Here is a 15712-nt window from a genome sequence, read left to right on the forward strand (position 1 = left end):
GATGATGATGATGACGACGACGACAACGACGACGAAGATGATAATGATGATGATGGTGATGATGATGATGATGATGATGATGATGATGATGATGGTACTATTGTAATGATGAACATAGAAATGAAGACATACTGCGCCTAACGTTTACTAACTAACTGTGAATGAGAATAGATGGCTGTAAAAAACACGGTATGGTGCAGCTAGTTACAGTAATTAGAACCATTATTCCACATAATTATTCTATTAGATACAGATACAACCTTTTATTTATCTCCCAATTAACCCAATCCGGAATCAACAATTTTATAGGCATCCTTCCCGAGTTCAGCATGCTCAACAAATAGCTGCTCAATTATGAGACGTGCCCACGAACTATTTCAGCTGTCCACATCCTTCTCCTGCTCTACAAGGCTTTATTCAATTTTTATGTAGTAGTAGTAGTAGTAGTAGTAGTAGTAGTAGTAGTAGTAGTAGTAGTAGTAGTAGTAGTAGTAGTAGTAGTAGTAGTAGCGTATGGCTACACGTCCAAATTCATTTCGTCAACCCAGCTTCGAAAGTCTTCCTCCGCCCAAAGAACTACTTCATAGCCACCTTCAAGTTTAGTTACTGGACAGAGTGGAGGACGATGTGATCGCTATCGCTGCCTGACATTTTAACGGCAGGCATCACTGCTTCCAAGTTTTCATCTGCACCTATGTGATGCAGTTCTGCCATGTCCTGTTATGAGGGGATTTGAGGAAACCCAATATTTTCTGGCGTTGTGGAATGCACACATTCTTTTCGTGGGATCTTTTATGATGTTTCCTCCTCTTGGTGTTTCCCTGTTCCACATTTCTCTCCAGTTCTCCTCCACGCTTAAGTTAGGTGGAAATGTCTTCTCGATTTGAGTCTTAGAAAGGGAGCACCTTCAACAACAAGACAACAACGACTTTGATGAATCATGATTTTAAAAATCCCTTTGCTTGGGATACTTTTTGCCAACGGAATTTCTAATAGCCAAGATGCTTGGGAGTTCCTCACCTGACATAAACCTTGACAAGACCTGTAGGACATGAGCCGAGTTATGGAACATTTCCATGTATCTCTGCTGGCTCTCCAGTGCTTCGGCCAAGCTTCTGTTAACCATCTCCTCTGGGGTTTCGTCATCCTCTCTGACAAAAAAAAAAAAGATTTAATCAATCAATGAATCAACAATAAAAAGGTAAATCTATTCAGGGGCTGATAAAAAAAACAACTTCAGTGGCGGAATACTAGTAAACGGGTATCTGTTGTCTCGGTCCTCTCTATGTGAGGATTCATCTTTATATAGATATATATATATATATATATATATATATATATATATATATATATATATATATATATATATATTTTGTGTGTGTGTGTGTGTGTGTGTGTACCTGCGCATACACAAATTACAATGAACGTCTATTCGTTTTATCTATTCATGCTATGCGTTTATCGAAAAAACAAACTTACAACACCCGACAGTCGGATATAACGTACCAACAGACAAAACTATGAGTGACCTTAAACGTTAATATTTATAGTATAATTGATAGAATTTAGAGAGAACTACTCATTATAATGTCTGGCTAAAAACAATAACAAAGAGCTGAGTGACGTCAGTTTCGTTATTTATATATAAACATTCCCACTTTCATTCCTCAATGATTTTCAGTACGTCCTGTCGGAGATTGTCAGGTAAAGCAGCGCACACCAGTTGCTCTATGTCGACTCACTTAATACTAACTAAAACGAGAGAAGTATTTGCATAATTTTATTGACTGAGTGGAAACTGTTCTTGACGTCGGAAATTATCTGACTTTTTTGTAGAGTCAAGTGGACAGTGGAAGGTCTCTTTAAAAAATGGGTTAATTAACTCATTGGACGCGGTGATCATTTTTACCTTGTGGCTTCCAATCTCGGCGTTATCATCAAGAAAGAAGTAACACTATTAATATTCAACTTTCTCCCCCAGGAGTATAGCTCGCGAGTCTATTAGTGAATAGTTGAAACTGAAGTTATAAACAGGTAATGCAAGGCTCAAACCCAGGACCTTCCGATCCGAAAGCGAGTGTCATACCACAAGACCACATCGCCGGACTTCTGAAGATAAGAATGTAAGAAAATGTGGAATGAGTTCGTGTGTCGATGGGAGGATGAGATGGGATGGCGCTGCTCTTTTATTGATAAATGATGATAGGTATAGAATGATCGGCAGTGTGTTGGACTTTTGACGGGAAAAAATGGGAACCAAATTACCGAGAATCAACAGGACGCAATATAATGGAAAAGAACGGAATAGGACAGAATGACTTCCTTGATAGAAGTGAAGGATACTATAGCCATAACCTGGATGTATGAGAGGCATCCGAGCCTTTTTCCTCTCCCAGACTTTCGGAGATCGTATAACATACACTTTCAGTCGTGAATAGACACTGCCAGCGGAAAAAGTATTCTCGGAATCGAAGCAGGTTTGTAACAATGTGAAACGTTGAGTAAACGGATGCGTGACACCAATCGGGATAATCTCTATTTAATGTGATGCACAGGGTAAGATGCAAATGCCGCTGCTTGAAGCTCGAATAAATAAATAACAATAGTCAAATTGAATGGAATCTTCAATTTGAGTACTGAAGACAGGTTCTATGGATGTTTATTGGTCAGATTATATGATTGTACGTCCATATCACGTCTTTGTTTATTGAAGGTAGATTATATGGATGTCTCGGGTACGTCCATAACATGTCTTTGTTTATTGAAGGCATATCATATAGATGTCTCGGGTACGTCCATATCACGGCTTTGTTTATTGAAGGCATATTACATGGATGTCTCGGGTACGTCCATAACACGTATTTGTTTATTGAAGGCATAATATATGGATGTCTCGGGTACGTCCATATCACGTCTTTGTTTATTGAAGGCAGATTATATGATTGTACGTCCATATCACGTCTTTGTTTATTGAAGGCATATTATATGGATGTCTCGGGTACGTCCTTATCACGTCTTTGTTTTTTGAAGGCATATTATATGGATGTTTCGGGTACCCCATAACATGTCTTTGTTTATTGAAGGCATATTATATGGATGTTTCGGGTACGTCCATAACATGTCTTTGTTTATTTAAGTCATATTATATGGATGTACGTCTTTGTGTATTGAAGGCAGATTATATGGATGGCTCCGGTACGTCCATATCATGTCTTTCTTTATTCAATTGAAGTTTCCATTCAATTTGAATATTGCTTTTTATGTCTATGTTGAAGGCACTTGACAAGCATTACCTCACTCGACTCGAGTGTAAATTAATAACTGGCAAAAGGCGGTAAAGGAAATGTAATTGGGTTAGTACAAAACTAGCAACTTATAGTGCATTGTTTAATATTATGGAAATGCTTTTCTATTTATTCTGCCTGGACAATAAACGAAGAACATGGAAGAGTGTTAAGCATGGTGAAACAACGAAAGTGCGCCTATATGAATACACATAGTTCATTACATGTCGATTTAATGGACTGCACAATGCAAAAACACTATTTAATCCATGCCAGTAAAAGAGTAAAAAGTGCATTCAACGAACGAGCTAATTGCGTGTAGGGTTGCAATTATGAATTCAAATAAATTGTCCAGTTTTTGTATTTTGAGGTCTGTCCTTTTTGTTTTCAACATCGCAGAGCTTGTTTTAGCATTTGACTACATACATACATACATCCAACTTTAATATAGGAATTCATTCATCTCACTCTCTCTCTCTCTCTCTCTCTCTCTCTCTCTCTCTCTCTCTCTCTCTCTCTCTCTCTCTCTCTCTCTCTCCATAATCTACCTTGCTGCAGGGTAGAATTGAGTTTGATGGGTCTAATTTTGTTGGTCATGATGTATTGTGTATTACAAAATTACGATAGAATTGCGGGTTGCCAATACAAAAACTCGTTTTAACAATAGTTATTCACATAAAGTTCGACTATGGTGGAAACGCTCTTCCTCTGTCAGTCGAGCAAAGGGAGCAGCGTCGAGACTCATATAGAAAGGCTCAAAAACCACCATTTCAATAAACTTCATATTATTATCATAATTATCAACATCACCATAGTCAGTATTATAATCATTATTATTATTATTATTATTATTATTATTATTATTATTATTATTATTATTATTATTATTATTATTATTATTAATAATAATAATAATAATAATAATAATAATAATAATAATAATACTTTATTGCATCCCAAAAAGGAAATTTTTTGTACAGACGTGTTATAATTTACACATAAGATAAAAATACAATGGAAATAGGATGTATATATATAAAAAAGGTGCAGCTCTATAACCAGAGCTGCGCTTTATAATATGAATAATTTCAACACTGTAAAATAGTTAAAACTGTCACCATAAATTGAAAATTGAAAAGATTGCAAAACAAATAAATCAATAAATTAATTTTTATATTTTAAAAAAGTAAAAATGAGAAATAATTATATAAAATGATTATTGCTTGTTGTTATAAAGCCTAATACTGGACGGCAGAAAAGATTTTCGGTGTCCTCTCTGTTTTCGTTGAAATAGAGAAAGGGCGACCACTTCTTTCTGACATAATAATTGATGGTCTTAGTGGATGATACTGGTCATTTAATATTTTAGTTATTTTATTTATACAAAATTTCTCGTATAAAAGATCTACATCGTCGACATCATTTATATAGCGTTTAATGGATTTTTTAATATTTGAATTTATTTTGTTCCTTTCCACTGCTAAGCAATTGCCTCCCCAAGCTGTTATACAAAATGACAAAACACTTTCGATTACTGCTCTATAAAATAATGTGCAGAGGGTTTTATCTATTCTAAACTGAGAGAGTTTCGATAAAAAATATGTACGTCTGCACATCTTATGCCTAATTATTTTCAAGTGTTCATCCCACTTGAGCCTGTCATCAATCGTTACACCAAGGTATTTGTAGTGAGGAACTCGCTGGACGAATTGGTCCTTTAATTTTAACGGTTCTATCGGTTCCTTCACTCTCCTAAAGTCAATCACTAGCTCCTTTGTCTTGCTTATGTTAAGCTCTAGGTGGTGGGCATCACACCAAGACACAAATCTATCAATTTCTTGCCTATAAGCCACTTCGTTGCCATTTGTTATGAGGCCTTGAAGAGCGGTGTCATCTGCAAACTTTATTAAAGGTACACTCAGGTTTTGACTTCTACAGTCATTCGTGTATATTGTGAATAATACAGGGGACAATACACAACCTTGAGGAGCACCAGTATTTGTAGTTATACAGGAAGATTTGTTTTGCCCTAATTGAACATATTGTGCTCTCTCCGTAAGAAATTCGAGCACCCAAGCAATTATATACTTGTTTAAATTCAGACTAGTCAATTTTTGAACAACCAACTGAGGTTGCATTGTATTGAACGCTGAAGAAAAATCTGCAAAAAGCAATCTGCAATAGCTCCTAGCGTGATCTAGATGCCTGTAGATGTTGTTTGTAAACAGCAAAATGGCATCCTCTACGCCACGTCCTGGTTTGTAAGCAAATTGATGACTATCACTCAATGGCATAAACTGATTCCTAATTTTAACAAGAACAAGTTTTTCTAAAGATTTCATGACTATTGAAGTCAGTGCAACAGGTCTGAGATCGTTCATAGTTTCAAGTTTTTCTTTTTTTGGAACAGGAATAATTTTTGAAGTTTTCCAAATTTCAGGGATTGAAACGCATTGGAGGGACCAGTTAAAAATATGTGTATAAATGGGGGAAAGCTGGTGGGCACATTCTTTTAATAGTTTTCCTTTCAATCCATCCGGCCCAGCAGCCTTCCTCTCGTTTAGTTTCGAAAATACGAATCTCGTTTCCTCTTCACTGACCTCAATAGTCATTTCATCTTCCAAAGCCCTGTCTAATTTATGTTTTTCATTTTCAATATCAAATTTGTTTGCTGTGTCGAAACGTGAATAAAATTTATTTAAAGTTTCAATTTCGATATCTTCTGATATGATCGTGGGCTTTGGATTATAGTTCACAGCAGTTTTAAGCCCCCGCCACGTGTCCCTTATATCCCCAGAAGAAAAGCATTTTTCAATTTTATTTTTGTACTTATCTCTACAACTAGATATTACCCTCTTTATCTCTGTTTGTTTTGTTTTCAGATCTTTTTTGTTTCCACTAGTATAGAGAGTTTTCTTTTGGTTCAATAAAAGTTTTAGATCTTTTGTTATCCAAGGCTTGTTGTTAGGATAATATTTTATTTCTTTTTTACAAGACACTAGCTGTTCACAGAATTTTAAATACTCACTCACACAGTCATTCAGCTCATCCACACTATCACATGATTCGATAAAAACATTCCAGTCAGTGCATTCAAAACAACCACGCAAATCTTCACACACACTTCCATTCCAGATCTGTACACTTTTCTTTACTGGTTTTACACGTTTAAAAACAGGGCGGTAGGTGGGGAGTAGCAAGAGCATGCAGTGGTCAGATAAACCTAATGGGGCACGGGGTAAACATTTATAGATAGAATGCGCTTGGCCAAGGAGTTCACAACATTGCCATCCGGAAGTATAACGGACCAACACACAAACTCTGTGTAACCATGAACTTTTATAGTCTGGTTAATACAGTTTAGTGAGAACAACTCACAAACGCGGATGGCAAAAACAATAACAAAGGCCTGAGTGACGTCATCTGCATACTATCTATAACTATTTTTAATATTACACAGGAATAAATCTAATGTTTTTTTGTCCCTTGTCTCGCAGTCCACGTATTGATGAAGTCCCGGGAGAGTAAAATCGTTACATTGGTTAAAATCGCCAGTGACCATCAATACGGCATCGGGTGACTTAATTTGAATGTCCTGTATTTCTTTCCTCAAAATATTTTTCGCTGTGGTGTTGTCTGATGATGGTGGAATGTAGACGTTGATGATGATGACATGAGTATATTCCCGGGGTAGGTAATATGGTCGTGACGAAACAGTAATAAATTCAATTTTATCGTCACAATACATTTTCTTTATCTGACAGTTATTGGGGTGGCACCATTTGTTGTTAATATATGTGCACACCCCACCCCCAGTTCGTTTATTTACATTAGTCCGATCTCCTCGAAATAGTGAATATTGTTCAATATTAAAACATGATGATGGTATGTGAGGAGATAGCCAAGTCTCTGTTAACGCTATTATGGAGGCTTGACGATAGTCACTATTAAAACGACACAGTGAAAACAGTTCATCAATTTTATTTTTCAGTGATCTTACATTACCTGTCACTACACAGGGTAAAAATGGACGAAAAGGCCGTCTGTTAAATTTTTTTTTATTCCTCCCTTTCTCCCCTCTTTCTTACTTTAATAAACGATGTGTCAATAGTGGGTGGTGGGGGTGACACGGGTTGGAAGGATCGGAGAGTCTCTGGAGTATAAGTTATCGATAGGCTTATTTTGGCAGCAAAATCACAGGCTAAAACACCATTTATGCTTATAAATATACTAATAAATATAAAAATCAGGAACAATATATACTTCACATCCATTTTGAATAAAAATTAGGCTTAAATTCCGACGATTGAATGATAAATGAATAAAAATATGTGTAGAAAATAGGTAAACATTCACAACACGTCTGTTGTCGCCGGAAGCCAGCGCCATAATCTTGTTATTATTACTATTATTACTATTATTATTATTATTATTATTATTATTATTATTATTATTATTATTATTATTATTATTATTATTATTATTATAGCAGTAGCAGCAGCAGCAGCAGCAGCAGCAGCAGCAGCAGCAGCAGCAGTAGTAGTAGTAGTAGTAGTAGTAGTAGTAGTAGTAGTAGTAGTAGTAGTATATTATTATTACTATTAATATTATCATCATCATCATCGGCAGTTGAATTATCAGCATCAATATCAAAAAGTGAAAGTTGCTGTTGGCATTGTAAGTCATGAGATTAAAAGACAAAAATCAATCACTATAATATTATGATCCCGAGATCGGATGAAATGCCACGCAACAACTCATTACTAACTCACTCTATTCCTATACATTCTGTCCTTGAAACAAAGTATGCACAATAAACCAATTATCATAATTGCTCTACCCTTGTATGAGCAGCAGTGTAATATGTAACTATTCATTGTTATTAATGCGACAACCACCAACATCGCAATGATGGTAAATAGATGTTTATTTTACGCTCTCAGGCAAAAAATGTATAAATCTCTTGTAAAAAAAAAGTGATCGCATAACACAATTTGAGGGGAAAGTGGAAGTTTACGGAGTAGTTGTCGCCCATTCTTAAGTTAAAAGATGTAAGGGACTGATGCCAGAGCCTTTACATTTCATATATATATATATGTATATATATATATATATATATATATATATATATATATATAAATATATATATATATATATGTATATATATATATATATATATATATATATATATATATATGTGTGTGTGTGTGTGTATGTGTGTGTATCATTATTACTACTACTACTACTACTACTACTACTACTACTACTACTACTACTACTACTACTACTACTACAAATGCTGCCTGAAGCTTGAATCCAAACAAAACAAAAAGAATGTGAAGAATAGTTAAGTTACAATAAATAACTTAAGACAAATTCTTACTATTGTATGCTATCAATTATTATAGTACTAGTCACTCTCTATTGTATTGACAATATTTAAAGTGTTTTACTCCTTGATTATTTGAGTCTCAACGTGATATCATCGCAAAGGGGGGAAAAGCAATATGGTGAGACCGTCGAAGTATTTTAATTCTAAAGTTTGTCATTGTATATAAATGTATCAGAGAATGAAAAACTTGTTCAGACAGACCACAGAAGTATATCCCAAGAGCATTCGATCTGTGAGGCAAGTATTAAACTACTACAAAATCAACCCAGGCATACGAGCGGGACTCCCCAAAAAGTCATCGATTCGTATTATATATTACCACCAAAGTGATGTTTAATATCATAGCAAAGTTGTTGTAAAATGGAATTGTAGTTAAACGCATTTGAAGATAACGATTAGCAACACAAAGAGAGATGATTTACAACATGTAAAAACTATCCATCTTTTACAGAGACACGGTCTTACTGTCACCAAAGCAAAACGATTAGTATCATTCAAGGAGGAGGACATAGAATCATAAGGATGAAGATAGAGATGACTGTACTCTCCTTTTTCCATGCTGCCAATTGGGAGATTGGGGGACATGATGGCCGAGTTGTTAGGGAATTGCTTTGTGACCAGAAAGGTCCCTGGTTTGAGCCCCGCTTGTTTCTTGGCGATATCAGACGCTTGTTTGATGGATTAGCTATATTCCGTCATAGAATACCCAGGCGCGGTGGAGCGTATTTTTTTAATGGGGATGTAGCTCGCTAGGACATGCTTTTGTTTTGTGATTCAGTTCTATAGTTTTGAATTAAGTTATTGCATTCCTACATACAAAACATACTATTTTCAAATAGTTACTGACAATTAAACGCTTACTAATAATGCATTGCATGACAACAAGTAACCATGTGTCACAAAACAATGACAAGAACGCAAGTTTATGAATGTCTTTAACCCATTAACTGCTATACTCTGGGTAAAAAACACATCCAGAAACTTGGCATAAAAAATCGTCCTTCAAATTCAAAATCGATTGATTTAAATGACCAAAATAAAAAAAAACCCTCTCAAACCTGAGGCTTCGCGAAGTCCCAGGTTTGAGAGTTTTATGTCAAGATGAGGCTCGTTTAAATCGATCGTTATTTGAAGGACGAGTTTACTGGCCAAATTTCTAAATTTGAGTCTTTCCAGAATACTAGCAGTTAACTGGTTAAAATTCAAAATGTGATAACAATAGAAGGATTATAATTGTCATATTAAAAACTGACTACTGTGTCAGACTTAATACTTTATTTCTATTATGTACTTCGGACAACAGCTTGCAAAATTATTCCAACTTTGTTGAATTTGAACAGACTGTGTATAACTACTGAATGGGGGATCAGATAACTCAGTTGGTAGAGCATTTGCTTCACACGCAAAGGGATCAAGATCGATCCCGATGCATTCGAGATTTTTTAAATTGATTCATATATTTCAAATTCATGATTGATATTTTTGAAACCATTGTCATTACTAGCTCCTAAAATGGTAGCAACCAATTACTATTGTTTTACCCAGTCAGATGCGTATGTGTGTTAAGATCATACCGGATACTATACATCGCTATGTTAAATTTTGTTTCATAACTTTCTTTAATCCTCTCAGAGAAGGATGGTATATAGTGCGGCAATGTGGTCTTGTGATTTGACACTCGCTTTCAGATAGGAAGTTCCTGGGTTCGAGTCCCCCTCGACGCATAGTCGAGTCCTTGGAAAAGGCTCTTTACTCACAGTCTCTCATCGTACTCAGTTGTAAAATAAGTACCTGGCCGTAAGCATTGTTGTCTCTGTCGGAAAAAAATTGTAATATCGCCTTACTAGCGTCATGTCTCGTTCTACATGTTACGTTTTGCTGTTGGTTAGGGACCCTTTGTAAAGCGCTTTGAGCATGTTTAGTGGATATTGTGCTATATAAAAAAAGCTCAAGCTCTATATCTTTCGAGTTTCTGCAATCCTCTGCAAATGCAAGTGTTTACACAATGAGAACAGTGACAGCGATGCGATTAAGAGGTCAAGGTCACTATTAAAAGGGCAAAAAACAGCAATAATATGGAACCTCAGTTAAGAATAATCCCGGCTAAAAGATTACAAACCATCTATTGTAAATTGAATCACAAAGCATTACAATAAATGGACGTTGGCGAAATTATCTCGGCTGTGGATTCTATGTTACACACATTATATTATTAGAGTGCACGCTTTGTTTCCAAGCGCTTTGATTATCTTGCAAGTGCTTGATTTCACGTATCTACCGTCGCTTCAATGGGATTTTTTTCAATTATACTCATAATTCTTTTGTCGATTAAATCAACAAATTGTGAGGTTCAATTAGAGTCTAAATGAAAGAATGATTATTGTAAAGATCTCCTGTGTGGGACATTTTATTCTAATAATAATTTATTTATTACAATTATTTCTCTTAAATTATGGAACTGGAAATCCGATAAAGAAATGATTGATGATGGTAATAATAATAATAATAATAATGATAATAATAATAATAATAATAATAATAATAATAATAATAATAATAATGATGAATGATGATGATGATGATGATGATGATGATGATGATGATGATGATGATGATGATGATGATGATGATATGATAAGTAATATAATAATAATAATAATAATAATAATAATATAATAATAATAATAATAATAATAATAATAATAATAATAATAATGATAATAATAATATGAATAAGAATAAGAATAAAAATAAGAATAAGAATAATAATAGTAATTATAAAAGGAGAAGGGCTTAAAGGAGAGGAAACAGAAGAAGAAGAAGAAGAAGAAGAAGAAGAAGAAGAAGAAGAAGAAGAAGAAGAAGAAGAAGAAAGAAGAAGAAGAGAAGAAGAAAGAAGAAGAAGAAGAGAAGAAGAGAAGAAGAAGAAGAAGAAGAAGAAGAAGAAGAAGAAGAAGAAGAAGAAGAAGAAGAAGAAGAAGAAGAAGAAGAAGAAGAAGAAGAAGAAGAAAGAAGAAGAAAGATGGAAGAAGAAGAAGATAGAAGAAGAAGAAAGGAATGAAAGAAAAGAAGAAGAGAGAAAGAAGAAAGAAAAAGAAGAAGAAGTAAGAAGAAGTAAGAAAGAAGAAGAAGAAGAAAAGAAGAGAGAAGAAGAAGAAGAGAGAAGAGAGAATGAAGAAGAAGAAGAAAAGAAGAAAAGAAGAAGAAGAAAATAAAAGAAGAAGAAGAATAGAAAGAAGAAGAAGAAAAGAAGATAGAAAGAAGATAAAGAAGAAGAAAAGAAGAAGAAGAAGAAGAAGAAGAAGAAGAAGAAGAAGAAAAGAAGAAGAAGAAGAAGAAGGAAGAAAAGAAGAAGGAGAGAGAAGAAGGAAAAGAAGAAGAAGAAGAAGAAGAAGAAGAAGAAGAAGAAGAAGAAGAAGAAGAAGAAGAAGAAGAAGAAGAAGAAGAAGAAGAAGAAGAAGAAGAAGAAGAAGAAGAAGAAGAAGAAGAAGAAGAAGAAGAAGAAGAAATGTGTATTTTCCTAAAACAATGAGCTGTTCATGACTCTCTGATCTCGGACCCCTCAATGTCTATCCTATCTTTTACTTGTTATCGCACTTGACTGCCAATGAATTCTTAACACGACCACTTACTCATCACCTCTCATCTCGTCATCTTTATTCATGGTGTATGCCCAAGGTCGGCGTTGGTGAGCTGGGGACAAAATGTCAAAAATAAATGATGTAATTATATGTAGATTATTTTGACAATTCTATTCCTTTTTTAAAAAACAATAATAATTATATTACTTTTCCTTACAGCCCATGTAAATTTTTTGCCCACGAGCACAGAATCACTGGCAAATCTAAAAGAAATAAAATTATAAAACTACTTTTTTACAGATTGATATACGACTTATTTTCAAACCTTGCTATAATTATGATAATTCTATCAACCGTTGACTCAAATGGTTATTTAGAATATCTGCAAGGGTATGATGATCGGCCCTTAATCGACCTTGGCCTCTGGAAATGTCATCTGGCCGTCCTATTGCCAGATTTATTTGCGAATACCTACAGATTTATTACCGGACCTATTCTATTATTGATTAAAAAAATTAATAAATAAAAGATTAGACTCGCCTATGTTAATTTCCACAATACAATAGTATAATAATTTTTTTTTTAATAAATGCCTGTTCATAATAGCCTCTAACTTTATTTATCAGCAAACATTGCAGTTTCTCCACTAGATATAATATATGATATAAAACACGAGAGCAAGCATCCATCGATTGTTGCTTAATGATAATGACCCATCGATTCAAAGACATAAAGCCATTGGTAGTCCTTCAGAGCCATTAGGCCGATGGAGCCAGAGTTTATCCCGCTTTCTATTGCGTGAAACGGACAATAATAATTTCTTGCTATCCTATGGATAGGACGCTAGTCTATCGCAGATTACTTTCCATCAGATCTGTCAGACAGGAGCGTCAAAAAAAAAAACCCCACTTCACCCGATCTTTCTCACTTTGCCTGTGAAGCGAGTGCTCTACCAACTGAGCTATCGAGACCCTATAAGGCCTATGGAGTGGGAGTTTATCCCAAATTTTATTGATGCTGTTCGTTTAGGTGAAATACTCACAACATCCGACAGCCATATGTTGTACAAACATGCAAAATTAGGTTTAACCTTTAATGTTCATAGCCTAATTCATAGAATTTAATGATAACTAATCAGCAAACAGGTTGTCTAAAAAATAAAAAAGAAAGAAATGAGTGAAGTCAATTTGGTTCCTTTTGTAGTGTTAAAGGGATAACAGCATCTTCTTGCTAACCTTTTGATAATAGGCTAGTCTAATTTAGTATAGATAGTATGCGCTTGGCTAAGAAGCTCATAACATTGCCATCCGGAAGTATAACGGACCAACACAAAAACTTTGTGTATCCATGAACGTTTATAGTCGGGTTAATACAGTTCAGTTAACATTACTCATAAACACGGATGGCAAAAAACAATACCAAAGACTTGACTGACGTCATCTTCGAACTATCTATACCTTTAACTTTATGATCTAACTGATCCAGATACTCAATCATTGCTGGTTGGACAGGGAAATAAATCTTGTCAGCACCCTTATCTTGTAAAGTAAACATCTGAGAAAGTGTTATGAAACTGTACCAGATAATGCAGACAGAAAGATACAAGAGAAAAAATCCCACCTAAAATATCAGCCTACCTCGACATCCTCATTTAAGCCTGAGGTAAACTCAAAAAGAAAATCTATAATATTACGATTGATTATAAATTCAAAATTATCTCTCTTAAATCTATTTTGAAAAATGAGTTTCGTCTCTGCTCTTAAAAGAATGCGTTTAAACTAACCTAATCCTAAATGTATGAATACAATTTCATCATTATTGATATATGCAAAATGTATATATCTACAGTTCTGCCAAACACAACGCGCTTCCCGCTGCCTCATTTATTCATCCAGCATTTTAAAACATTTATATTTAAGAGATTAAATTGCCTGCTAGACTCCATTTTTTTATAATCCATTAACGGTCTCTGCCTATGACTTGATACACATTCACGCCTGCGTCGAGTGAGGTTTATGTATGCATATTATTGTCATGCCAGAGTTTGGCGATCGATGATATCTATATGGTCGTTGGTCAAGCAACGCTTAACAACGCTTGAATTTGTTTTTAACGTGTCACTGTAACAATCTTCCATCGTAGTCGTAATTAACAACTTAAAGATTATTAAACATTTGTATAGAACATTAAAATAGTTGCACCATAATCAAATCGACAACAGCCGGGATCGATCTAGGTGCGGGAGGCCTTCCGAAAGCTCCTACATCTCCATTATTCTTATCTTTTTTTTATAATATTCTAGTAGGGGGTTTGGGAGGGGGGAGACTTTTTAAAAAGTTTCCCCCTCCCAAACCCCCTACGAGAACTATAAAAAAAAAGAATACTGGGGATGTAGGAGCTTTCGGAAGGCCTCCCCTCGGTCCCTTTCAGTATGAAGCAAATGCTCTACTTCTTAGCTTTTGAGACCTCAGATATTTGTAATGAAAAGATACGTAAAATTAAAGAAAAAACAGTGAACATGAAGGAAAGTATTATTCTAAACTGAAAAGTTACATGGAATTGATTGACATCGGATAAAAACTTCTCTATTTACAAAGAATATTAATACGATCAACAAAACCAGAGAGCAGCTTTTACTCTAATTTAAGTGATTAGGTGAGAAAGGATAAAATAATACGATTAACGGCGTCTACTTTTCTTTGACTTACAAGCAATTTTACAACGCTCTTCTTTATTATCTGCTTTCAGTACTCAACTGTAAGTTAATTCCATTTCATGATCCAATCCAAAACTTGATAAAGTAAAAACATCATAAATATCGTATTTCAATAAATGCCTAATGGCAGCGTTTGAACGTTATTCACTTATGGTGCGGATGCGTTCCGATTTACAATTGATCTTTAAAAAACAAAACAAAAAATCCTAAAAAATAAAGAAGTGAACCGTTGTGTGTGAAAGGTGCCAGACAAAGCAAGAAAAAAATGAGGATAAAACCATCCTAAAAAATCAGTCAACCTCGACTGGGGATTGAACCTCAGACATTCTGATTACCGGTAATCAGAAGGTCTAAGGTTCGATCCCCAGTCGAGGTCGACTGATTTTTTGGGAATTTTTTTTTCTTGTATTTTTCTTTCTTGCATTGTCTGGCACCTTTCATACAAACTTGTTCATATCTTTATCTTACACCGGTGCCTGCTCCTTAATTTCTGAATTGGATACCCCTATAAATTATGCCTGAAGCTTGAACCCAAATACAAAAGAATGTGAAGAATTGTTTAGTTGCAATAAATAACATAAAACAAATCATTGCTTACGATTTGGGGTTCCCTTTCATCAAAACAAATAATCAAACATGTAAGAAGACTGGAACAAATGGATAGCATAAAGAAAAATAATACAAATATTATAAAATATTTACAAACGAAACGTCGTTGCAGTTAACTATACTCAGAGTT

At 34.7% G+C, this 15712-nt stretch overlaps 1 protein-coding gene across 1 annotated transcript in view; it reads right to left on the reverse strand.

The window, feature by feature from the left end:
* Nucleotides 1-15125, reverse strand: part of LOC144971953 (uncharacterized) — a 23591-nt gene extending 8466 nt beyond the window's left edge. The window contains exons 1-3 of the mRNA XM_078913028.1: nt 14966-15125; nt 12309-12369; nt 1021-1151 (exon numbers count right to left, since the gene is read on the reverse strand). Coding sequence (XP_078769154.1) covers nt 1021-1151; nt 12309-12340 — 163 coding nt within the window. The 5' untranslated portion in view covers nt 12341-12369; nt 14966-15125. The remainder of the gene's footprint in view (nt 1-1020; nt 1152-12308; nt 12370-14965) is intronic.
* Nucleotides 15126-15712: the final 587 nt, after the last annotated feature.

The sequence above is a fragment of the Berghia stephanieae genome, chromosome 4, assembly GCF_034508935.2.
Source record: "Berghia stephanieae isolate SIO BIC M18660-M18661 chromosome 4, UCSD_Bste_1.3, whole genome shotgun sequence".
NCBI classification, from domain to species: Eukaryota; Metazoa; Mollusca; class Gastropoda; order Nudibranchia; family Aeolidiidae; genus Berghia; species Berghia stephanieae.